The sequence below is a fragment of the Nanorana parkeri genome, unplaced genomic scaffold, assembly GCF_000935625.1.
Source record: "Nanorana parkeri isolate BGI_ZX_2015 unplaced genomic scaffold, ASM93562v1 scaffold1342, whole genome shotgun sequence".
NCBI lineage: Eukaryota > Metazoa > Chordata > Amphibia > Anura > Dicroglossidae > Nanorana > Nanorana parkeri.
The window spans coordinates 68,744-94,614 of record NW_017307610.1 but is presented as its reverse complement, the minus strand read 5'-3'; the positions used below and the strand labels follow the sequence as shown (position 1 = coordinate 94,614).

The 25,871-nt window shown below is 41.1% G+C and overlaps 1 protein-coding gene across 1 annotated transcript in view; it reads left to right on the top strand.

The window, feature by feature from the left end:
* The first annotated feature begins 521 nt into the window (after positions 1–521).
* Positions 522–25,871, top strand: part of SLCO4C1 (solute carrier organic anion transporter family member 4C1) — a 41,114-nt gene continuing 15,764 nt past the window's right edge. Inside the window, exons 1-8 of the mRNA XM_018569484.1 lie at positions 522–1,077; positions 13,193–13,456; positions 15,927–16,121; positions 17,387–17,482; positions 18,151–18,157; positions 18,229–18,350; positions 23,232–23,347; positions 24,748–24,892. Of these exons, the coding sequence (XP_018424986.1) occupies positions 651–1,077; positions 13,193–13,456; positions 15,927–16,121; positions 17,387–17,482; positions 18,151–18,157; positions 18,229–18,350; positions 23,232–23,347; positions 24,748–24,892 (1,372 nt within the window). The 5' untranslated portion in view covers positions 522–650. The remainder of the gene's footprint in view (positions 1,078–13,192; positions 13,457–15,926; positions 16,122–17,386; positions 17,483–18,150; positions 18,158–18,228; positions 18,351–23,231; positions 23,348–24,747; positions 24,893–25,871) is intronic.

The window sequence follows — 25,871 nt, the reverse complement described above, 5'->3', positions numbered from 1 at the left end:
ATGCAATCAGTGTGCAATTTGCCAGAAAGATTTAGGGATAATGTTTGCTATGCATAATGAAACATGTACTCTCTTCTTTATTTCTTCATTTCCCATATTATTAAAAAAAAAAGGAAATGTTGGTGTTAGCAGTGTGCCAGTAGTGGATGCTTGAAAGGTTACAGCTATAGAACTAAAAATCGCAGCCTGCAGGACAGCATGGAGCTCCACAATAGCTGCAGATTAATAGAGTGCCACACATTCCATGGAAGTTTCACCCTGGAGTAGGGCAATGTGAATGTGATCTTTGCTTTTTGTGTATAAAATAAAGTCAATAATTAATAGCTAGAAGTAAACTGAATGTCTAAGTAAGAAACCAGCAGTCTCTGTTTTCTTGCATCAGAGAAATACATGCTGTAACTTCTCTTTTTTCCTCTAAATGCAAATGATTGCAGATAAAATCAGAATGTCACAAGTCCCCACAACAGATGTATGCTTGTGACAAGATGAGCCCAGCAGCCAGGTACTGTATAGTAGGCGTTGTCTTTACAAGTCACCTGATCTCCTCTTCTCCCTGTCGTAGAGAGGCGAGATAAAGAGGAAGGAGAGGTGTGGTCCCTGACAGGTGGGTTTACCCTGAAGTCCAGCCAAGGTGGTGTTCCCACCTTCTTATGACTCAACACATGGCTGACATTAATGATAGAGATCATCTGATTTTGCTTCACTTGCCAAGCATTAGGACATCTGAAACATGCACAGATAATCTGTCTGAAGGATTGCTACCTCTCCAGGGTTCCGTAAAGGGACTGTTCAGACCTCATAACAGGCTGAAATCTCATGTTTACACTATGGAAGAAGGAATAGATAACCCGGCATTCACCACTCTAGGTGAAGTGGAATTGCAAACTATTGATAATGACATTAAAACAGCGATCCCAGGTTCTGGAGTGACAGAAAAAGAAAACCAGGATCCCATTAGCAGCGCAGACTATGAAGAGGGACCATGTGGCTGGGGAAGATTCACTCCGAGCTTTCTGCAGTGCTGTAACAATCCCAAGGGTTACTTAGTGATGTACAGCCTTCTGGCTGTCCTGCAAGGTGAGCAGCATTCCTTTCTGGAACTCTTTCTGACACAATAACTGCACTGAAATCTTACCTGTACTATCTGAATTCCTCGCTGTTATATTGAAAGTGCTTTTCTTTGCATACATTTGAAAAACACGTTAGAAATGGGATAAAGCAGGCTATTTCATGTGTATGATCATGTGCAGCTGTACATACATAAACTATAATATTTAAATAGCAGTTCAGAAGCAGTGCCAGGAATTATTTGTAAAAATAAAACTTATACCCATTTACAAAACAGAAAATGATTGGCTTTTTTTTTTTAGCATGTGATCTTTTGTTAGACATACAGATCAATTCACAATAGGACAAATGTAATCATAAATACAGAAGTAACAGCAGTAAAAGAAAACATTTGAATAACTGCAGGATCAAGAACAATATCAGACAACTTCACAATCGATTCAAGGGACTTGTTGTGGAGGGGTTAGGCGGGGAGAGGATCAAAATAAATTGACTAGGAGGTTGCAAATGATTATGTAGCAGTATTAGTTTGTGAGCCATAGGTTGGAACATTAAAGGACATCTAACGCCCCAAGAGAGCCGGCAGCCATAGAGGTGAGGTACCATATCGTGTCTTGGAATAAGGACATCACCTCCTTAAGCCGTCCTGTATCTAGTTCGGTCAGTAGAAATGGGGTCCAGGTGAGGAAGAATTTACCCGTCTGAGATTGGTTGAGGTGGGCGTTCAATTTATCTAGTGACAGTAATTTGTGTAGCAGGTTCTTCAAGGATGCTAGAGAGGAGGGGGAAGGGGTAAGCCAATTCGTCAGTATTGCCTTCTTTGCTGCTATCATACATAAATGCTCCCAGTGGGAAAGGTCCTGAGGAGTAGACGTTACTAGGGGGCTGGAAGCATGGAAGAGGCATAGCGCTGGTGCGGGGGACCGCTGGGAACCCAAGATGGAGTTGATGTAGGAAAGGACAGTGGACCAAAATGATTGGATGTGGGGGCATAACCATATCAGATGTTCCAAGTCCAGTGAACAATGATTGGCTTTTACACATTTGCTCATAGTTCAGCTTTGTTATTTACATCAGGTCACATTTGCTACTAATCACCATACATCTGCATTTCCCATTCCTCAAAGCAAAATCCACGTCTTAGTACCATTCACCTTGTTCATAGCCCATCTAGGTTTAAAGTGACACTAAACTCAGGAGTTAAATCTTAAAAATGCATTCAAGTACCTTAACTATTAACAATACTGTACCTTATTTGTGTATCACTCGGCTGTAGATCCTCAAATCATCTCTGAATTGGTGCTGACACTGTACTTCCTTCTGGAGGGTGGCTACTTTTGTTCCCCATGGTCCCCATGCGTGTTGTAAAGTAACGAACGCTCCAAGCTCACTCCCTTGATGGATTTTAATGTCACGCTTAGTTTACTAATTTGTATTGAGATTGTAGTCCATCACGGGAGTGAGCTTGGAGCGGTGACTACTTTACAACACACACAGGGACCATGGGAAACAAAAGTAGCCACCCACCAGAAGGAAGCACAGTGTCGGCACCAATTCAGAGATGATTGGAGGATCTAAAGCGGAGTGATACACAAATAGGGTGCATGTTTGTTGATAGTTAAGGTACCTGAATGTGTTTTTAAGTTTTAACTTCTGAGTTTAGTGTCACTTTAAGCCGGGTGAGATCTGTGTGAGGCAGAAACATTGATTGGCTGTACAGGAATCCAAATGCAAGTGGAAATTTATTTCAAATATATTTGTCTCTAATAGTAACATGACAGTGTATGGATTGATGAGTGCACCATTATCCATTTTCTTCACAGGGCAGTAATATTCTAGATGACATGTAAAAGCATGTTGTAATATTTTCTGACTTGTGTAAACTAGGCGTTCTTAACTGTTTAGCAATCAGGAACGCTTGAAATACTTTTCATGTCTCAGGGAACACCTGATTAAATGTATTATCTCTGGGGCTTACGGTACAAATAAATGAATAAGAAAAGTGGCACATCTAGCATATTTGACATCCAGAGGGGATGTTTTTTCATCCATTTTTTCAGTAATAAACATGAAATGTGTAATAATAATAGGCAAAAAGAAATACAGTGAACGTTTTAGTCCCCCTTTGCATTGGTGGCCAGTATATAAGTGGCCCCTTACATTGGTGGCCACTGTAGTGCTCCCATATAATAATTTTTGGTGGGGTAGGGTCCCCTTACATTGGAGGCAAATGAAGAAGTGCTAATAATTGGTAGTTACTGGGGTGGGGTTCCCTTACATTGGTAGCCAGTAGGAATGGTTCCCTTAAATTGGAGGTCAGTGGAGAAGTACACCCTTACTTAGGTGATCAGTGGCGTAGTCCCACTGGTCAGTGAAGAAGTGCCCCCTTTCACTGGTGGTCACTGAGGAAGGGCTCCTTACATTGCTGGTCATTTAGGGTAGGGAGGCCTTTATAGTAATGGCTGCTTGGAGAAGGGCCAAGTTTTTAGACTTTGAAGAGGTCAGCCTAAAGATGAGCATCTCTAAATCTGAGGCTGTGGTGTTGTCTAGGATAGGAGTGGCATGTTTACTTTGGAATGGTACAATTTATTCAGTAAAGGAATCCAGGTAACCCAAGATCCTGTACATGAAGCCAAATGAAAGCTTAAATGACATGGACAGATTCCTTATCAATAAGATTAACAGACTGCTGGTCCTAACAGAGATCACCACATAACAGATCCTTTTGCAACTTGTGCATTTTTTTTTGTAGGGATGCACCAATACCGATACTAGTATTGGTATCGGTGCCTATACTAAGTATTTGTAGATTCTTACTACTACTCGTACTCGCCCAAATGCTCCGATACTTACCTCCGATACTGGGGGAGTTATGACTAGTGATGAGCTCGATGTTCGAGGCGAGCGTGAGTTCAACTCAAACATCAGGAGTTTGTGTGTTCAGCAAACACACAAACTGTTAGGGCGTTCGGGGGGCTGTTCGCCTGCCGAGCGCCCTGCAAGGCACTGTGCACCGCACAGTGCCTTGTTAGCCCTGATTTTTTTTCTTCTTTTTAAATGTAATTTTTTTCTTTACAAATGTAATTTTTGCTGCAGCAGGTTCTATACATTGTAATGATGCGCCACTTTACAGGCAGTTTAAGGGGACCCCTCAGGCATGATATTTAAAGGACATTTTCTTTTTTATTGTTTCCCTTTAAGTGATGTTAAAATCACTGCTACTTCAAAAATTTAATTTTTAAAAAGTTTTTTTTCATTGATACATTTCCCCCAGGGCAGTACCCGAATCATCATACCCTTTTTATGGCCAATAAATTGCATATAAGAAGCCATGGAAGCCAATCAGCCTCGGGAAGTGAAAGCGGTGTTCTTTCAATAGAACACCGGTTTCCCAGGCAATCTGCCCGGCTTCCTGATAATCCATGCACATGGCACCAGTATCGGTATTCAGCCAGTACCGAAAAAAATAATATTGGTACTCATGCTCGATACCGAAAAACCTATATTGGCGCATCCCCAATTAGTGTAAAACCTCTGGAACTGTTGTATCTGAAGAGGCAATATAATTTGTTTCTCTGTCTACATATGAAAAGTAATGATGGTCCAAACACAACCGATTTCGGTTCGAGTTCGAACTTTAGAACATGGAAAAAGTTCGAACTCGAACTTCGAACTCAATGAAAGTCTATGGGACCAGAACTTGGAAAATCAAATGTCCCCATTTTGAAGGTTTATATGCCAGTTATTGCCCATAAAAGGGTATGGGGATTTGGGTACTGCCCTGGGGGACATGTATCAATGCAAAAAACACTTTAAAAAAATAAAATTTATAAAGTAGCAGTGATTTTAATATTGCTTAAAGTGAAACAATAAAAATGAAAAATTTCTTTTAAATATTGTGCCTACATCTGTACGATGTATAGAACCATGTTGCAGCAAAAATTACATGTATAAAACAAAGAAAAGGCATTTATAAAGGAAAAAAAAAATGTGCGGCTCCCCCTCCGAAACAATACCAGACCCTTTAGGTCTGGTAGGAATGTTAAGAGGTACTCCATTTAAATAAAAGGAAAAAAAAACATGGGGTTCCCCCAAAAGTCATACCAGACCCTTAAGGTCTTATAGGAATTTTAGGAGGGACCCCATTTAAAAAACAAAACAAAAATAAAGTGTGTGGGCTTCCCTCTCAAAGTCATACGAGGCTATTAAAGTCTGGTATACATTTTAAGGAGGAACCCCACCCTCAAAATTTTGGGGGGAAAACATGGGGTCCCCCTACAATTTCTAACCAGACCCTTGATCCGAGCACGGGCCTGGCAGGGCAGGGCAGGAAAGGGGGCGAACGAGAGAGCGTCCCCCTCTGCCAAGCAGGCCACATGCCCTTGGCGCTGGGAGGGTGCTTTCCAAGGGTCACCCTGGAATAGAACCATATCCCCATGCCGATGGGGACATGGGCCTCTTCCCCACAAGCCCTGGGGCGTTTGTTGCTGGGGTGCGGGCAGGGAGGCTTATTCACATTGGGACCCCTCAGAAGCGCCCCCCCCCTTCTTGTGAATGAGTAAGGGGTACTTATACCCCTACCCATTCACTAAAGGGTTAAATTCAAATTGTAAAAAATATGCCACACTTTCGAAAAAATAATAATACAAAATAAAACAAAAGACATGTTTTTGACAAGTCTTTCATTTAAAAAAAAAAAATTGATCCACCGACGCAATCCTAAGGTCAATCAGGACGTCCAGCATTGTCTATGACGACTTAACGAAATAAATAAAAAAAAGAAATAGAAATAATAAAAAGAAAAAAAACCCGCCGCCCGCCGACCCGTCCACTCCTGATGAACTCCCGCAGCAGAATGGCATTCTGACAGATGCTGGCAAAATGTAAACAATTGGGCAGAGCTAGCAGTGACAGCTTGCTAGCTCCGCCCAGCTGTTTACATTTGTCCGACACCTGACAGGACTTAGCTGTGAGCCATGATTGGGCAAAGTCACTGTGCCGTGACCTGTGGTCAGGTGCATTCCTTTACCCAATCAGGGCTTTGCCGAACACACGAACTACCGATGTTCGGGTCGAACAGTTGATGGACTCGAACATTGAGACCATCCCTAATGAAAAGCTGGTCATACACTTGTAGAATGTCCTGTGAAAAAATGTGTTTTTGGATCATGCGTTTGATTCTCTAATAGTTCAGGGGCTCACATTCACCATCGTTTTTGACACACAAAAAAATAGAAGGATCAGGATGGATCATTTTTCTTGAACTAACAAGATTCTAATGGTGAATGTAGTTTTCATTCAGGAAACTCCACACATTCCGAGATAAAATGTTTACATCATACAAAATTTCAAATGACATTCTGCAAGTCTCTGTTGGCATTATTGAATGTTCTGATGTGCTTTTTTGTTTATATGAATGCTCATATGAAAATCTAACAGCTTTAAGATCAAGTCAGTTACATTCCTAGAATAATTGTCAAGATACTGACTTGCAAGGAGGTATGATCCTGAATTTTAGCCAATGGCAGGTTACAGTCTAATACTAGATGTAAAGGGGTTTACTAGGGAGAGAGAAGAAGAACTTCTGACCATTATACATCACTCAATACACAAAGATTAGTAAACAAATTGGAAAATCTTGGTGCAAAGACAATTAGGCTTCCCACACATGTCAACTGTATCCAGCTATCAGTTGAGACAGGGAGACACCCAAGAGAGTGTCACATCAGATTCTGGGCTCCTCCAGTATGAGAGAAAGAGCAGATGTATCATCAGCCTTTGCTGTTCTTGAAAATCTGCCCATGTAGAGAAGAACATTTATTTTGGGTATAGCTCTTTAAACCTCCAAAGATACAATTGTTACATTTAAAGGGACTGTGATTACTCTTTGTGATATGAAAACACTCAAACACAGGTATATTTTGGTAAATGCAGTTAAACTACCAGTAATGTCTATTGAGGACTATATTGGCAGAGTTTGTAGCGATTCAACGCAATGCAGATATTTCAGTTTTTGGTTATTGATAGATAGTTAAACCACTAATACGTGTTATGATTTTCCAAGCTTGCACAAGAGCTAGCCAGTAGCCACTACAAATAGGTGTCCACTGCATTTGTTGGGGTTTTTAGTTTACCCTGTCCATAAGAAGTAGGTGTACCTCAGATGTAGTGATGACTAACAGGTCTATTTACTAAAGGGTGACGGGTTTGGAGAAGGCAGGAGAAGTGAACAATCTACGACAACATAGCTGATTTAGACAAATTCTTCAATTCAGCTCACTTTCCAGTTCAGCTATGTTGTCCTAGATTGTTCACTGCCCCTCTCTTCTCCAAACTCTTCAGCCTTGTGTGATTAGACCTGTAAACCTCCAAATCCACAAACATTATAAAAAAAATGACTTAGTCCCTAAAATTCCACGTATAGCTGAAGTATCACTTTTGAGAGAACTGGACACCTTTGGGTTCAATGACCTTTGCAGGAAACAGTCCAACATACAATAATGTGCTTTTGACATGATGTTGCTCCATATATTGTTACACACAAGATTCATAGGTAAAGAAAAACAGATCATATCATTTGGTAACTTTATCTAAAGAATTGCTTGTGTATTGGTAACACCTGGGCAGATCCTCTTGAGCTTTACCTAGATTGCAGAAATGGGTGTATGTCTGTTTTGTGATATAATTATATAAGCAGCCTATCAATTATAGGATATTATTTATTATTGTACGTGAATGTACACAGTAAATTAAGCATTGACTTGCATTGCCCCAAGGAAATGGGAAGTATTTTACATTAGATTTGAAAGCATAGATATGCTTTTATCATGAATAATCTCTTCTACTGAATTAAGTTTTCACAATTCACAATTCTGCCACTGATTACGAGTTAATGCCCAGCGATGCCAACTTCATTTAAATACTGGACAGAGATTTTTGGTTTAACTAGCAAACATTGTATTAAATTACATCAGAAATTGTATGATGTGCTATTCAGTTTTACCTTGTGATTTTAAAATTCTAGCCAGGAGATGCTAAGAAGTATGCATAGTGTACATAAAACCTTGGCAAGCACTTCATTTGTGATTGGCTTTTACGTAAGATATTGTACTGATGGGTTCTCTTGGAGAGCCCAAAAGACAGCATGTTCCCTGACACTGCAGCATACCCTTGTTAGTCACAATGATTCTGATTTATTAAAGCAAACAAGAGCAGGGATAAATTGTTACAGCATACTTGGATCACAGACCTGAATAAGCACATGGATGCCTATGTTCTCATTAAGGCCCTACCCAGGTGATCGTACAATGCATACAGTTTGTTCCTAATTTGCTTTGTGTGCTGATCATTTAGATAATGCTGCTTTTGTGCCTTCTGTTCCTATAAGGTGCTCTATAAAATGTGCATGTCATCGCTATGCTTGATAATTCATTCAAGCTAAAAACAAACTTAATGTGACCAAGTCGCTAATAAAAATGCTTCGTGCTAATTGGCATATCAAAACACCCCATAAACTATGCTGCTGTGGGCAAAAAAAGGCAGATCTTATTCATTGAAACCTATTTTTCAAGCACCGCTCTATGAAACATTGAATCATAGCTGGTGTCTATGCACAAAGCTCATAGGATTTTTGACTTACCTGGGGGGGGTTATACAGTGGCAGAACTGCAGCCGGTGCCTCGGCCAGGGTGGGCCCAGCACAGTCCCTGTGCATAGATGGTGGGACTTGCCGGCCGCTGGATAGCACCGGATCGGTATCCTGCAGCCAGCGGGCTCCTAGTCTCTGCAAAGGTAATGTTGGTAGGGGTAACAACTGCCTCTTACTCATTCACGAGAGGAATCGGGATCTGGGCTTTATGAAAGGGGGCACCCAGATTCAGATATTCCCCCCTGCCAACAGACCCCCACATCAACAGGGCCAGGCTTGTGGGGAAGAGGCCCTTGTCCTCATCAAACCCCTGGCAAACATCCTCCCCATGTTGAGGGCATGTGGCCTGATATAGTGAGCCGGTATGAATTTGGGGGGGACCCCACACTGTTTAAAAGAATTTGAAGAAAAAAAAATTAATGTTACTGTGGACTGTCAAAAGTTAAAAAGTAAACATTTAGGGGGTGATTTACTAACCTAAACACACACACACACCAGGTGTGTGTGATTTTCACACAGCAAAACGTATTTATCAACCAAAAAGTCTCTAAAAGCATATTTCCACTAATGCCATATATGGAAAAATCATGCACATGATGCATATATAATGCTGCTTCACAGTTTAGACAAAAATGGTTAGCTCATGCATTTACATTCCTGCATTCATCAACGCAAGCAACATAACATAGAGCTAATTTACACCACATTACCTTGCAATTCATTGCAGGGCTTTGCACAACACACCTGCTGGGTGTGTACACACTACAAAGGTGTTTCGATTCCTCCCATAGATCATGCTGGGAGGGAACACACTACAGAGGTGTATACACGTTCGTGGTGTGTTTAAAAGGTTAGTAAATCAACCCCTTAATGTCACCTTAACAGTGAAATACACACCAACCAATATTGTCTATGTTTATTTCAGCAAGGAATGTTATTCATAATTATCGTTTAACTCTTCCGAAATGAAAATGAAAATTCGGAAAGATCTGATTCCGAATAATGAAACTAATTGAACATTTAGAACCGCATCCCAAAAAATGAAAGGATAAAAAATCCGGAACGAAACGGCTTACATGTCTAGTTACAATATCCTGATTAATGTGAAAGGAAGAAACCACTTTAAGTACAAAGCACTGCTTATGCCTAAAGACTACGTTATCTTTTGAAAGACAAGGAATGGTTCTTTACAAGATAGGACTGCTAACTCAGATACTTGTCTAGCTGAGGTAATTGCAATCGGAAATGCAATTTTATGTGTAAGGTCTTCCAAACTTATGGTTTCCAGAGGTTCAAAGGGAGACTGCTGTAGGCAAGAAAGCACCAGATTGAGGTCCCATGGATATAATGGGGGATTGCTAGGAAGAGCTAAAGAAACAACACCCTGTATTAATGTTCTTAGGAGCGAATGACAGGCCAAGGGTTCTTGAAAGAGAATTGTTAAAGCTGAAATGTTTATTGATCGTGTGCAGCGCTAGTTTTTGATCTAACCCCATTTTAAGAAAACCCAAGATTTGGCAGCCAGCAATGGCAACTTTAAAATTTTATTAAGAAAACTAAAAAGTAATAGGGTTTCTGGAGGGGTGTGATTGAATATCCAAGAGAGATATATTAAAAATATAAAATTTTATTTTGTATGCATTTCATATAGGGTTATTGCTAAATATATGAAATGCATCGCTTTTAATATTATACAAAATAAAATTTGATATATTTTCAATATATCTCTCTTGGATGGTCAATCACACCCCTCCAGAAACCCTATTACTTTTTAGTTTTCTTAATAATGTATTTAACTTAGGGGGAGAGGTGTTAACTAGGTGCCCACAGGGAGGCAACCCACAATTTATTAACCCAACTTTAAAATCTGTCTTTTGAAGCATATACCTGGCCAAATCTTATTTTTACTTTTGAATAGTATATAGAACCCCTGTCAGTTTAAACTGTTCTATGGGATGTGTGTTGGAAAGATTTCCCTTTACTTCCTGTTCTAGTAAAGATGTTATCATGAGGACAGCAAGTGAAGAACAATTAACACCCAGGATGCAGAAAGCAGACCTTTTTTAGGGAGATTAGGCATACCTCCTAACTTTCTGAGATGGGAAAGACACACACAAAGTGTGTACGCAAAGGACATACCCTTGCCACACTCCCAGTTAAGTGGACCATGAAGAATTAATAAGCAACAAATATTTGGCTTAACCCAAAAGTGCTTTATACATCACTATGTTTCTGTTGTTTTGGCTTTTTAAAATGATAATTTGACAATACAGTTTGTGTGAAAGGTTCAGTGTATTGTAACATTTTATTTGTTAATATTGTATTTATTATAAGGGTCTACACATCTGTCCAAAAAGATGGACAATTGAGGAGGAAAGAGGGACAGAGGGATTATGTTCCTAAAGAGGGGCATTCATTACAAATGAGGGGCAGTTGGGTGGTATGGATTAGGGATGCTAGATTCCCTGTCAGTTTTGTATTAATATCTGTGCCCCTGTTGCATCTCAGACAGCCGAAAAAAGGAAAATATAGCAATACAAATCTCCCAGAGGTTCTAACCCTTATTTGTTCTATCCCAAACTATAAAAGACGTTTTGACTGGAGTTAAAATGTAAGGATGCATGCATTGGTAAGGTGTGTTGTATGTTTTGGTAGCTTTTCCAGTTTACTTAATTGATCCAAGATTTGCTAGAGCTCATTTGTATTCAGCTATGTTCTTAATCTGTGTAATCAATGATGTAATCTGGATTAGAGAGGTTTAGGTTATCCGCTGTGATTTCAGGACGGGTTCTCTAGGTATCAGTTTCATGTTTTCATATGGTTGCAAAGTGCACTCATGCAGTTTAATCTGTTTAATTAATCTATTTACATGCATTGTGAACAGAATAACTGAACATACAGAATTATTGTATCATGGTGTCTCCTCTGGCAAAAAAATCACCATGGTTCATCTCATAGGGGAATGAAGTCAGAGCCACAGGGGAGTGAGGTGTCAGGATACCCATTACTTGCACATAACAGTTTTTATTCACATTGTTATAAAGTATATTTATCTTCCCCGTGCTAATACTGTGCCTGCATAACTAGGTTTGAACTAAAATGGTAAACATAATAATAGTTTTTAACTGGGTTGTAGAAAGCTGAAAATACAATTTTACCTTGTGATGAGTTCATGAAATTGAGTGCCTTTATAATGTCAGAAAAAAAGATTTGGCAGAAACATTATTATTATATAACAAATTGGAATATCTAAAAAGAGAATAAACAGTCTGCATGTACTCTGATCCTTAAGGCCCCTTTTACACTGTCTGATCAGGTGAGGATCAGTGCACAGATGTGTCCGTCCAGTTTTTTCCTACATCTTGATATGGAGAAGAGAACTGAAATGATCGAACCCCATGTCGGTCTATGGGGAATCGATTACCCCCCAATCCGACACCATCAGGTCTGGCGAAATGGAACACTGTTCCGTTTCTTTTTCCAAACCTGGCCAGACTGAGGGGCAGCCAGATGTAAACAGACACCCATCCGTTTAGATCCAGTTGCCTATAGACTTCCATTGTGCATCCAATTGGGTCCACCTGAAAAAGTGACAGGCATACCTGATTAGACTGCCCATCTAAAAAGGGGCCTCATAGCTCCCTACCACCTTCTATATGAGTCACTGTATTCTTGCCAATTCTTGCTGTAGCCTTGTGACGCACCCCTCTCCCACCTGTGGTTGTGTTAGGGTGGCTGAGCTTGCCCTGAACAGGATAGTACTGCACCATATAGGTCTTCCTTAAGGGGCAGTAATTGGTACATTGGTACATTGTTATACCCACTAGTATATTATGTAAGGAAATCTGTAGAGATGGTCAAGTCAGAGAGAGATATGGAGAGGCTCCAAGCAATGCAGTGATGTGTTTTAATTGTCTAGTGAGGAAGATTCCTCACTAGACAATTACGTTCACACCTTAGCGTCAGCTTTTTAGGCGTTTTTGTAGGCATTTTTTAAAGCGTTTTACATACGTTTTTAGCTTGTGCTGTAATCTATTTTGTTCCCCAGTGTTGCACGAGAAGCGTGCAACAAAATGCCTAAAAAATGCTGGAAAACGCTTGTGTTGTGTGTTTACAGGCATTTCCATTGAAGTCTATGGGGCCAATAGTGCAGACATCTGCAGAAAAGTAGCTCATGTACTTTTTCCAGCAATAGGTGTTTTACAACAGATGACAGGACACTCAGGTATAGACAGGGGACATTGAAAACAATGAAAATCCTCTGTTTGGGTGTTGTAATGCTTAGCCCTTTCAGCTACAAAATGTCTAGGTGTGAACAGGGACTTAAAGTGACACTAAACTCAGGAGTTAAATCTTAAAAATGCATTCAAGTACCTTAACTAATTACAAAAATGTATCTTATTTGTGTATCACTCAGCTGTAGATGCTCAAATCATCTCTGAATTGGTGCTGACACTGTCCTTCGTTCTTTTACAGGTACTGCTGTAAATGGCCTGGTAAATGTAGTCATCTCTACTATTGAGAAACGTTATGACTTGAACAGCTCCCTCACTGGACTCGTCTCTGCCAGCTACGACATTTCATTTTGTGTTTTGTCACTTTTTGTATCTTTTTATGGGCAAAGAGGACACAAGCCTAGGTGGCTTGCCTTTTCAGCATTTATGATTGGACTGGGATCCATAGTGTTCTCCTTACCCCATTTTACTACCAGTAGATACCAGTATGGAAACCGACATAATGGTAAGTTAATGAATGTACAATAACACTTGATTACCGGCATTTTGCACTTATTTTCTTTATACTTACATGTGCCAACGGATTTCCTATATTGACTGGAGTATTCATTTTATAAAACATCTGAGTCAATTATTCCACAAACGTTTAGAACTCACCCTAGTAACCTTGGTAGCCCTAAGTAATTCTAGTAGCACTAATCCAGATTTAGCAACTCAGTTTACGTTTTGGATTGCACAGAGAACAGCTGAATTCATTGTCTAATGAGCTGATACACAGAGAAATATGGTCATCAAATGTCTCATACAAGATATTATGTTAACAATGTAAATTTTTTTCCTACAGTATAATAATCATATGGCGCTGGGGGAATTAATGTCGTATATACATTCACATAAGACTGTAGACGACATATTATAATATATCCCCTCAATGATCTAGTGTGTGCAATGCTCCAACGTCCACTGACTATTTAACACCCTGCAAGAAAACACAGCTGTTAAAATTTATCTTACTATATTGTTTCTTCCTTATGATTGTTTTATTCCTTATGAAAAATAAGCATGGGTTAGACGCAGTGGCGTAACAATGGCCATAGCAGCCCATGCATCTGCTATGGGGCCTGGGGTAGGAGGGGTCCCCTGATTAGGAAAACTAAGTGGTGAGGTTTCCAGTAGAGAAGGACTGAAGTCAGACCTCATTGTCTAGTCACAGATACCCCTCTGTGCAGTAAGAGGTATTTGCTTATCAATCTTAGCAGTGTAGATTCATTGCCCTTTGGGCTTCTGCTATAGACTAAAATGAACCCTGTATGGCTAATTGCAGTCTGTGAAAACCTTATAGGAGGGCTGAGGTTTGTAGTTCTACAAATAAGTTTAATGAAGCTAGAAGTCCGTATTAGTGTTGAAGAGCAAGTGTATGCAAGAGCATTAATCATTTCAGAGTATCCTGGATAGCCATGTTCTTGTTGACTCTCTGTTGTATACGTGTGTTCCTATCACATCTATCTCTGAGTTCCTTGGTATCCTGTACCCTTGATCCGCAGTCTGTATACAGGCTGCACCCCTGCCTGCCTTTGAATCCTGAACCTTAGTGGAGCATCTGTCCTACTTCTCATCTCTGCAGTATCCTGTTGTTTGTGCCTGCATGGGTTTGTTAGAAGGCTGCAACCTGGGAGGTATCCGGCAGCGGAACATCACCACCTTCTGGGGCTCTGCTGAAGACCAGCCGATCCTCAGACTCTGGGCCTCTAGCATGCACCCAGTAACGGCGGCCACTTCAGTCCCTGGGTTCCCTGTGACCTGCATCCCAGGCATCACTTCAGCTCAACAGTCTTACACGCTCCATAAGCCCCAGAACCAACCTTTCCTAGTGCTCCAGTTCCCAGATCAAGACACTCAGCAGAACAGCATTGCATGCAAGTTTTTCTTTAAATTTTACATAACACGTGACCACAACGATAAATTAAGCATACAGTATAGATAAGTGGGATATTAGTGCCTTTAAAAGATAGAATGTGTGGCAAATAACTATATGGAGAAAAACTGCCTTTTTGCCACTGCCATCTATAGACATAGGCCTACTGCACCCAATGATAAATGCAGTCCTGCATTTAGGATATCTGTTTTGGAAAAAACACCAGTTAGACCTGTATGTCTTGGACCCGTTGACGCTAATTGGAAGTCTTCCAACACATAAGCAGCACAACTAGAGGAGTTGACTAAAGGCCAAACTTAAAGCCCAATTTCAGTTTATCTTGGCTACATAAATTCCAGGTGCAGCAAACAAAAGATGTGCAACATCTTACAGATTGTCACCACATCCAGAGTAGAAAAGCCTGTCCTCTCCAGCATGCTTCAGAGAGGGACCCTTGCTCTCTGTGTAGAAGCAGTGGTCCCTCTGCAGATGCCCAACACATCTCTTGCTGATTCAAGCCTAAAGTTTGGCAATCAGCAGGAAGCATGAGCTTTGCTAACGGCAGATCTATAGGTCTAACTCAGCTGGGGGTCACTGCTTCTACATAGAAAGCAGGGATCCTTCTCTGCAGAATGCTGGCAGGGGATAGACTTTTTCATTCAGACAATGGCTCCTTTTTAAAGAAATTGGCCTGCAAAATTTTGAACACCTTTTTCTTTGAGGTGGTTGGAATGCATTTAAACTGGAGGTTTAGTTGGGCTTTTACTCTAATGGATCTGTAGAGAAGGTCTGCAGAGGTGGTTTTATTTTTTTCCACTTCCTGGCTTTAATATTACTCCCTGAACATGAATTGTTTTTGATACCTATACACAGGTTAGTCTTGGCAAACTGAGCATACTATTCAAGCATCACTTGAGATGATGGAGTGAGATTCCGGCAAAGGAGTGGCAATGTGAACATGTACATAATACACAGTACAAAATCATTCACAATAAGGATTGCACAAGTGTGATTTTTAATAACATGGTGCTATACTTTAAGAAATGTATTTATTTTTCAGATTTCTGTGAAACATCAGGAAATAACAGCACTGGGCTGGATTGTACTGGAAAAAAAGGTTCCTCCCTCTCAAACTACCTCTATGTCTTTATCCTCGGGCAGCTGCTAATGGGAGTTGGAGGAACTCCATTGTATACTTTGGGAACAGCTTTTTTTGATGACAGCCTTCCAACCCACAAATCTTCATTGTACATAGGTAACTGGACTTTTGTGATCATATATTGACACAAAAAAAAAATGTTTAGCATTATTATATATATCAATATCATTGTACAGTACAAATCACACATGCATTAAAGTGATATGAAATTTAAAAGATGTTTAAGCTATTTCAAATGCTGATTTAATTCGTTTACAATGGATGCTGCTCCTTGATGTGTTAGTGTTAGTTTCCTGTAGAATTAGCTGGTCTCCTGAGCACTGGTCCTGATGTCCTGTTTTAGGGTGGTTCCTTTCCTTGCAGGGTCCTATGGAGCCACCCTTGTGTGTGCTAGTAAGCTGTGTGTGTCTCTGCAAACACACAGGCACAGCAAGGCAAACCAATCCCCACTCCCCCCTGCTCCCCTCTCCTCTTTCCTCCAAGCAAGCATCTGCTGGAGACTATGCTCTCCCTTGTGATATTACACTAGACAGGACGTTCAGGGAAACCGAACTAAGATAGTTGGAGCTGTTCGGAAACATGATGATTGTAAGTGCTTAGGCAAAGATTATTATTATTATTATTATACAGGATTTATATAGCACCAACAGTTTGTGCAGCACTTTACAATATAAGGAAGACATTACAATACAATTCAACACAAGATGGTAAGAAGGGTCCTGCCCGTGAGGGCTTACAATCTAAAAAGGAGGGGCCAGTGATACATGAGGAGGTAAAGATGTACATTTATATTTGTTTGATCTGGATCCATTATTAATAAAAACAATAATTGAAAAACATGCAAGTGAATTAGGACCTAAGCTAGCTGTACACTGTTTGAATTTCATCCTGCTGACTGGGCCGAAATTCGAGCAGTGTATGGCTCTGTCGGCACCCCTTCTTTGGACCGACTCCTTCAACAACAGTCAACTGAAAAATAAATGGTCATATAAAGTGTCAAAGGAGTCGGTCTGAAAATTGTAATCAGCTGTAGTCACTGTGCGGGTTTTCTGAGAGCAGCACACCCACCGATGTCAGAATTCAATAGCCTGGTGGGAAGGGGGGGTTGGGTTCACCTATTCACGCTTTTTATCACAGATGGGTTAATCGAGTGTTTTTTTTTTATTCACCCCGGGGCTGAATGAGACTAATTGATCAGTGTATGGGCAGCTTTAGTTTAAGTGTTTTCGTAGATTTCATGACTGTACAGAAATATATCTTCAACGTTTGATTATTTAAACACTCTTTAGTTAGATAAGAATAGGCATTCCTTCAAATTAGTGTCAAAGAATCTGCAGTCTAACATTTGATCTTTTTTCCAGGAATTGCATATGGAATGTCTGTGGTGGGACCTGCAGTTGGATACTTAATAGGTTCACAGACGTTAGATATTTATATTGACTTTGAAAAAAAGAAAAGGCAAGTGCATTATTTTACCCAGTAATTATTTCTCAGCATGCCCTATTCTAACTGTATGTAAACCCTTACATTGTACTTCTCCTACTTGATCTCATTTTGAATCTGTTAAATGTGCCATCAAAGTGTTTTGTCATGTCTGTTTAATAAGTGCAAAGAGAAAAAAACCTGTTAATCCTGCTGGAAATCTTGTGAGCTGATAATGTTGTGGGCTCTTTGCTTGTGCTGACTGTTATCAGTTAAAGCAGACCTGTACCCATATCTTTAAATTAACACCACAACAGCTGGAGGGCCAAAGTTTGGCTTTCCCGCCTTATAACATCAAAGCGGATGTGTGCTCAGACTAGGCTACAACGGGGAGACTTTCTAACTTTAACATAGTTCCAGGGTTCCCTACATAGCACTTATTTTTAAGGGGTTGCCTTTTATGTTCACATTTCCAGTGTTTTCCATTTATTTCCTAGCACTTTCTCTTGTGTCACTGGGACAGAAAGCAATTAAAAATGTCTCCAGTTGCCTGTCTGCACCTGAGATCCTGTCATTGGGATACAAAATGAATAAAAATCTCACAAATAGTATAAACCTAAAAGGGGGTTCCACCCTTCCTCACTCGTCCCTAAAGTTTTTGTAATTTTTGTCCTTGATTATAATGCTAGCAAATCAGAAACGATAAATGAATCAGTTTTATTATGTTTTGAAAGTCACATCTCATAATATTCACATAAAATTCCTATGATTTTCCCTAAAGTGTTCCTCTTTCTCCAAATGACCCCCGTTGGCTTGGTGCGTGGTGGATTGCATTTGTAATCGTAGGCCTAACAACATGGCTACTTATTATGCCTTTCTCCTGTTTTCCAAAACACTTACCAGGTGAGAATCATATTGAGTCACATGACTTGCATATCACATGAATGACTAAGTTACATGACTTACATGTCAACTTTAGACATAATAGAATATGGGTATAAAATATGGATTCATGTTTTAAACACGTGACATAAAAGCATATTGAATAAATAATGGTTCATACATTTATTTCATGTGATTACACATGAGAAAATTAGGTGGGAGTGATAGAAAAAATCTAGAAAATCCAGTTTTATCTTGTTTATGGATCGAAGCATTTTCATTGGTGCTAATGCCATGAATCATTGCATGAGTATACCTTTTATGCTAATGTAAAGTGACACCGTTGACAAAAACCTGTGTACTGTTCCACAGTAAATACAAGAAGTAGTTTGGGATTTCAAATATGTGCTTTAAAACAAACACTTGACCAGGGCCGGACTGACCATACGGGCAGTCGGGCACTGCCCAAGGGCCCGCGGTCATAAAGTGGCCCTTCGCCGAACTCCCCCTGCCCTTTTCAGCCCGCATAAACGGAGACGTGGCTGCGTTAAAGCCGCGACGGCAGTGTCGCCCGCCTGCCGGGCTCTCCAGGCACTGCCGTCGCTGCTTTAACACAGCGCATCGACTGACAGCGGCGTGGCGTGGCGTCGCTGACGCTGGTGAGACCATCTGCACCTGACCCTGGTGAGACCATCCGCACCTGACCCTGGTGAAACCATCCGCACCTGACGCTGCTGGGACCCACGCCGCTGACACGGCAGAGACCCCCGCTCCTGACGCTGCTGAGACCACCGCCCCTGACCCCGGTGAGACCATCTGCACGTGACCCCGGTGAGACCATCCGCATCTGCCCCTGCTTAGACCCTCCGCATGCCAGACCCACCCACCTGCATCCACGATCGGCATAGGGAGATGGTACAGAGATGCGGGGAGAAGATGAAGGAAGGAGGAGCAGGCATGGGGGGACGGCACCTGCCGACAGACAGGCTGTATCTCGGAAGAAAATTGCTGGGAGACTGCTTAGCTAAGCCTGCACTTTCCACCAAATGGCACAATTCAATGTAATAATGTATTGCTATACAGAGCAATATACCATCAGCTATAGAGGAATACAAATCCCAGCAATAGTACATTATACAGAGCAATGCAGAATACCACCAGCTATAATGTACTATTGCTGGGATTTGTTGTATTCCTCTATAGCTGGTGGTATTCTGTATTGCTCTGTATAATGTACTATTGTTAGATAGTTACATAGTTACATAGTATTTGAGGTTGAATAAAGACACATGTCCATCAAGTCCAACCTATTGCATGTATGCATGTGATTCGACATGTGTATTAGTCCATGTGTGATCTTGTTCTTAAGTGTGCCTGTTCCCCTGTATGTTACGGTCCCTGAGGAAATCGTCCAAACGCTTTTTGAATGATTCCATACTCACAGCTGAAATCACTGGTTCTGGTCAGAGGACTCTCCTATTTATTGGTTCTGGTCTGAGATCTGTCGTGCATTGGTGTGGGTCTGAGGTCTCCCGTATATTGGTTCTGGTCTAAGGTCTGCCGTGTATTGGTTCTGGTCTGAAGTCTGCGGTGCATTGGTTTTGGTCTGAGGTCTGCCGTGTATTAGTTCTGGTCTGAGGTCTGCCGTGTAATGGTTCGGGTCTGAGGTCTGCCATGCAATCTACCATTTTGCTCACTTTACTAATTGCCTATGTCGGTCTAGATTTTTCAATTCTCATACCTGTTCCCCAGCAATTTACCTTTTAGTGAATTGGCCCATTATTTTAAAAATAGTGTGGAGAAATAATTTCTGTATCACAAGAAGGTTTATGCAGGTGGGGCTTGTGGGTGGGGCTTGTATATGGGCGGAGCACAAGGGGGTCCCATAATCTCTACTGGCCGGGGGCCCCATGTGTTGTCAGTCCGCCCCTGCACGTGAACAAGTCTAAGTATGCAAAGTATTCACATGTATGGATGATCCAGGCTGCTCACATTTCTTGGCAAAAGCAATATTTTAACTTTTTGTATGTTTTATATAGAAATAGGACTGTTGTAAATATGCAAACGGTGACTGATATGTTAGATAATAGAGACCATAGGCTTAAAAGAGAACTATGGGGTAAGTGTTTTTCCCCATTGTTCTCTTAAGGGTCACGGGAGGACATATACTAGCATCCTCCCGTGACCCAAAGCTTAGTATATCACGAGCTACAGCTCGCGGTAAACTGAGACCGCCGCAGCCAGGATGGATCCCGACATTCCTGTCGAGATCCACCCAGCTGCGTGAGTGACAGCTGGCTCTGCCTATGTAGAGGCAGAGCCAGCTGTACCCGCCCCCTCCCCATCCATTCCTCCAGTCCAGTCAGGAAAAGATTTGTGTATTTTTCAATGTTGCCCTTTAAGCTACATAAAAATACCCTCTTCCTGCTCTATGGAATTGTTTTAAAACGTTTTTTTTTGCAGTAGTACATGTCCCCCATGGCAGTGCCCAGCCCTTTTTCAACAATAGCTTGCCTATTAAAAGACCAGCTAGTTTCATCTCCCTTAAACTTCAATGGTGTTTGGCGGTATGTTCAGGGTTCATGGACTTCCAGCTGTGTTTGCTAAACCCTGCTTGAACTAAACTCCGCCAGCTCGGCTCATCCCTACTGTCATTTTGAACACTCATTGGATTCTTTTTTTAAATAACTGTCACTTTTCCTCCTCCATGTGACTAGGGATGGGCTTGATGTTCGTGCCGAACGATAGTTCGACTCGAACATGGGCAGTTCGTGTGTTCGGCAAACAAAGTGTGTTCAGCGGGCTGTTCGCCTGCCGTGCAATCCGTACAGGGCACTGTGACTTGAGAGCCCTAATTGGCTATAGCCTTGCACCTGACCACAGGTCAGGTGCAAGACTTTGCCCAATCAGGGCACATAGAACTGTGAGAGCCAAGATTGGGCAAAGTCATGATGACTCTGCCCAATCATGGCTCACCTGTTACAACTGTAAACAGTTGGGTGGAGCTAGCTGTCACTGCTAGCTCCGCCCAATTGTTTGCCTGCATCTGTTAAAATGACATTCTCCGGCTGTTGTCCATCGCAGCGGACGGGACGGCGCTCGTCTGTTTTTTTTTTTTATTATTGTGTCTATTTATTTTTTATTGTTTTATTTTTTATTCAGTCGAGTTGTCATTGTGGACAATGCTGGATTACGTCGGTGGATCAATTTTTTTAAAAATACAAGACTTGCCAAAATATGTCTTTTTTTTTCCAAATAAAGGATTTTTTTTAACATTATGTTATAATACATTTATTCTTACCCAATTTTTGGTAAAATATAAAAGACGGGGTCACGTTGGGTAAATAGACACCAAACATGTTGAGCTTTAAAATTGCGCACACCCGCGAAATCGCAAATAACTACCATACCCAAAATTGACCATAGGCGACGCTTTAAAATTCCTGTTTGTTCCTGTTTATTGATTCCTGTCCCCAGTGCAGTACCCGGATCCCCATACACTTTTTATGGCCAATAAATTGCATATAAGGCTTCAAAATGGGGACATTTGGTTTTCAAAGTTCTACCCCCATAGACCTGCATTGAGTTTGAATTCTAACTTTTCCGATGTTCGAAAGTTCGAATTCGAACCGAACACTGGGGTATTCATCTCATCACTACATGTGACCACTCTCGTAACACTCTTCTCATCCCTCCATGCTTTACATTCAGTTTCACTCAAGTTTTGCCCTTATTTTTAGGAATTGGACATTTTGCTTATCCCCATTGCCAAACTGCTTCTTCGCCATAAGCAGGCTACTGCCTGTTTCATATTTTACTTTAATATGAATTCAGAGTACTCTGTGTTACAAAAAAAGAGGGTCCTGGAGTTGCATAGAAAATGAAGGTGGGCAGTATTTTAACTGATGTAATCATATGGTAAAATAATGATAAAATGGTAAAAGAATATTATGCATTTTTATGGTGCTAGACTTACTGCTTTTTAACATGTGATTAACATCCTGGGTTTGTTCTTCAGTTATTGATTAGAAAATCTTGCTGTTAATCCAAAGTTGATTTGTATATTATGCTTGCATGCTGGAAAATAGGACAACAGAATGCATTCAAATTCAATTTTGCAGATAAATAAATTGCATCTAACAAAGTGCAGGAGGTCTTGAGATCACTATATATTAGCAGAAAGTGTCATACAATCTGGACGACTCTGGTGTGGTCGTCTAAGAAAGTGACTGTGCACAACACATGGAAGTAACTGTCGGGAGAATGACTGGACAGAAAGGAAAACCCTTGAGGGATTCTAGTTCTCTGTTGGTTAGAGGCAACCTGTAAAGTTACTTTTTCAAAGTGCTATATAGGCAGCTGCCACCCGCATCCTTGATTAACTGAATAACAAAGCTGGAATAAGTTTGCAGACGAGAGTTTGGACTTTATTGACTATATACTTATTCCAGGTCAGTGACTCACTAGGTCCTGAATCAAGAACTAATACGACAGTCCAGGAGCCAGCACAAACAAAGTCAGCAATGGGAGCTCTAATAGGTCTGTTCTGATAGGGTGCCTTTAAAGATTCAGTTTACCCAATAGTGATTTTTTTCAGTTATAGGTGATACCCGGTAGAAATGCTAACAAACTACCTCCAAGGTGTGTATGACAAATAAGTAAATACATACAGATTTGTTTAAATGACATGTCATGTGGAAAAGAAACTAAAAGTGAACAATTTAGTAAACATGTCTTTTCTTTATGTAGCTGATACAGCGCCTTTATGTTTACCACGGTATGTTACAGAACTCAAGGATTCTCTGATGTCACATATTACTAAAATTCAAGTCTGTTATATGCAGATTTACTCTCTCTGTGTATAACACATTAACATGGCTAATATGTGTTATGGTGTTACAGGTACAGCAGCCGCCCAGTCCAAAAGAATATCAGAAGCGCATAACAATGGAAGTGAAGGCATTGTGGAAGCTCAAAACATTGGCAAAACTTTCAAAGATTTCCCTTTGGCTCTTTTGGTGAGAAAATATGTCTGATGATAGTAACATGAACCAATACCAAAGCTAAAGTCCAACCTCAGCAGAGCAGTGGGATCTGTTATCAGGATGGGTGTGAGGGAACTACTCTTGCAGCTCTTGTCATTTTGTGCTCCCTTAAATTGCTCTGATGTCTGTATCTACCCAGGGCCGGATTCCCGGCAAGGCCACCGAGGGCCGGCCTCGGGGCGGCAAGGGGGAAGAGGGGCTGCACACGTTTGAAGTCACCCGACGCCCGGAACATGGAGTTCCGGGCGCCGGGCGGTAATTTGTTTTCTACATTTAGCCCTGCTTTTCACAAGCAGGGCTAAATGAAGAATGGGGGAAGCCGATTGTTCGTTTACATGTGATCTTGCCGATGTCGCCAAGATTACTTGTAATAACACTGCACCTACCTCTCTCCATGCTGCGTTCTCCCGACTCCGTCCTCTCCTCGCTGGCAGCCGACGTCCCCAGGATGGAGAGCGGTGAGCAGATCGGCAGGGTTAAAACTAACCCTGCCGCTTCGTGTACACAGTGAGAGGGTAGAGCAGTGCTCTCCCCTCTTACTGTTAAAGTATGTTAAAGTTAAAGTATGTTAAGCCAAAACCTTTTTTTAGTCTTGTGTAGCGCCCCCCAGACCTCCAGAGGTCTGAAGTGGACCCCCAAAGGGAAGAGAGGGCTGACATTTCACTTTCGGGGGCAGATCCTTAGCCAGTGAAGGGATGTGTGGTCAAGAAAGTTGGGCGCCAGGTACTTTAAGTGCCCTTTTAAATGCTTTATTGGAGAACATCAACAGGCAGAGAGGGTATTGGGCTTAGGACATCCATGGTAAAAGTAGATACAGACTCCAGACTCACCAATTCCCTTTCAGTCTTCCACAGTGCAGTATCAATAGGAGAACGGCTGGCACTGGGCAATAAAGAAACAGCTGAACAGGGATAGGCGTGAGATCTTCCATAGGAGAGACACCAAACTTGCTCCTGAGGTCCGTACCAGTACCAGGCACCTCCAGCAGCCATCTAATTTATCTGATTCTCTTCCTCAATCAGTTACTGACCCCTCCAGGGTCCACAGGTGTGGCCTCCTCTAGGCTTAAGGCCTAGTCAGCATTTCTAGCAGGGGTTCTAACTTCCCCCCACTCTTTCCAAAACTAGAAAAAAAATGTTTTTGACTTTAAATGATCAGTTAACAAAGCCTTACGTTTTCTTTAGTTTTAACAAAACTTTTAGTTTAGATATTCAGAGTATTACAATTGCCTGCTGGTGACTTGTTCTCTTTAATAAAAATATGAACTGGTGCTCTTTAATAAAAATATGAACTGGAATGGAATTCAGGCTTTTTGTTTTCTATTACTGGGTTGTCCTGTGCTTTACGTAACAATTTCATTGTACCTGTTCTAGCTGTTGGTAAAGAACCCGGTACTTATGGCCCTAACATTTGCCAGCTGCGCTGACGCATTTATCACCACCGGCTTTGCAACATTCCTTCCAAAATTTATTGAAAACCAGTTTTCTTTGACATCAAGCTTCGCAGCCATTCTAGGAGGTGAGTAACTCCTTTTTTTGTATGTGACAAATTTCTGGAAGTAATCTGGATTGTTGATTTATTATATTAATGCCTTATGCACACAGGCGTATTCGTTCTACCTTCAGGGAATCCGTTATTATGCGGATGTATGCAAACACCGGCGTATAACTGTACACATCCATTTAAGACTATGCTGTATGCAGCAGCTCGGCTTTCGAAGCGCTCAATAACAGCCAGAATTTAGGCTGTACTCCCCTAGTTATGCCCATGTACATGAGGGCTAAAAGTATTTTCGAGGAGTTTTTGCTTCTGATATTATACTGTATCTTGGTGCTGGAATATAGGTCCTGATTCGTTAAATTACAGTGATATTTAAGGAATACTGTGACATACTTAGCGTGCTTTAACCACTTGCTGTCCGGGGCATTTTCTTACTATTTGCGCACACATGATAAAATATAATTTTTGGCTAGAAAGCAGCTTCAGACCCCCAAACAATTATATATATGTTCTGAGAGCAGAGGCGTTATAGAATTAAAAAAATGCTAGTTATAATGTTTTATGTTGCACAGTTTTTGCGCAAATGTATATCAAACCAGTATTTTTAGGAAAAAATAAACTGAATGAAAATTTAGTGCACAGAAACATAATATAATACCCAATATTTTGGTAAAATGTGAAAGACGGGATCACGTCGGGTAAATAGACACCAAACATGCCAAGCCTTAAAATTGCATTCGCCTGCGAAGCCGCAAAAAAAGTAAATACCCCAAATTTCCCATAGGGAACATTTTAAACGCTTTTACCATTTATCAGTTTAGTGCTAACAGTGATCGATGGCCCTAGAATTATTGCTCTCACTCTGACGTTCGCAGCTATAATTGTAGCGCAATTGTCGTTTTCGCACGTAGGCATACCGGTGTTTGCGTGTGTATGTGCGTGCACGTTGGGGTTACAGATGTCAGATCACTTGTACATTAACAGCAATCGCCTGCTG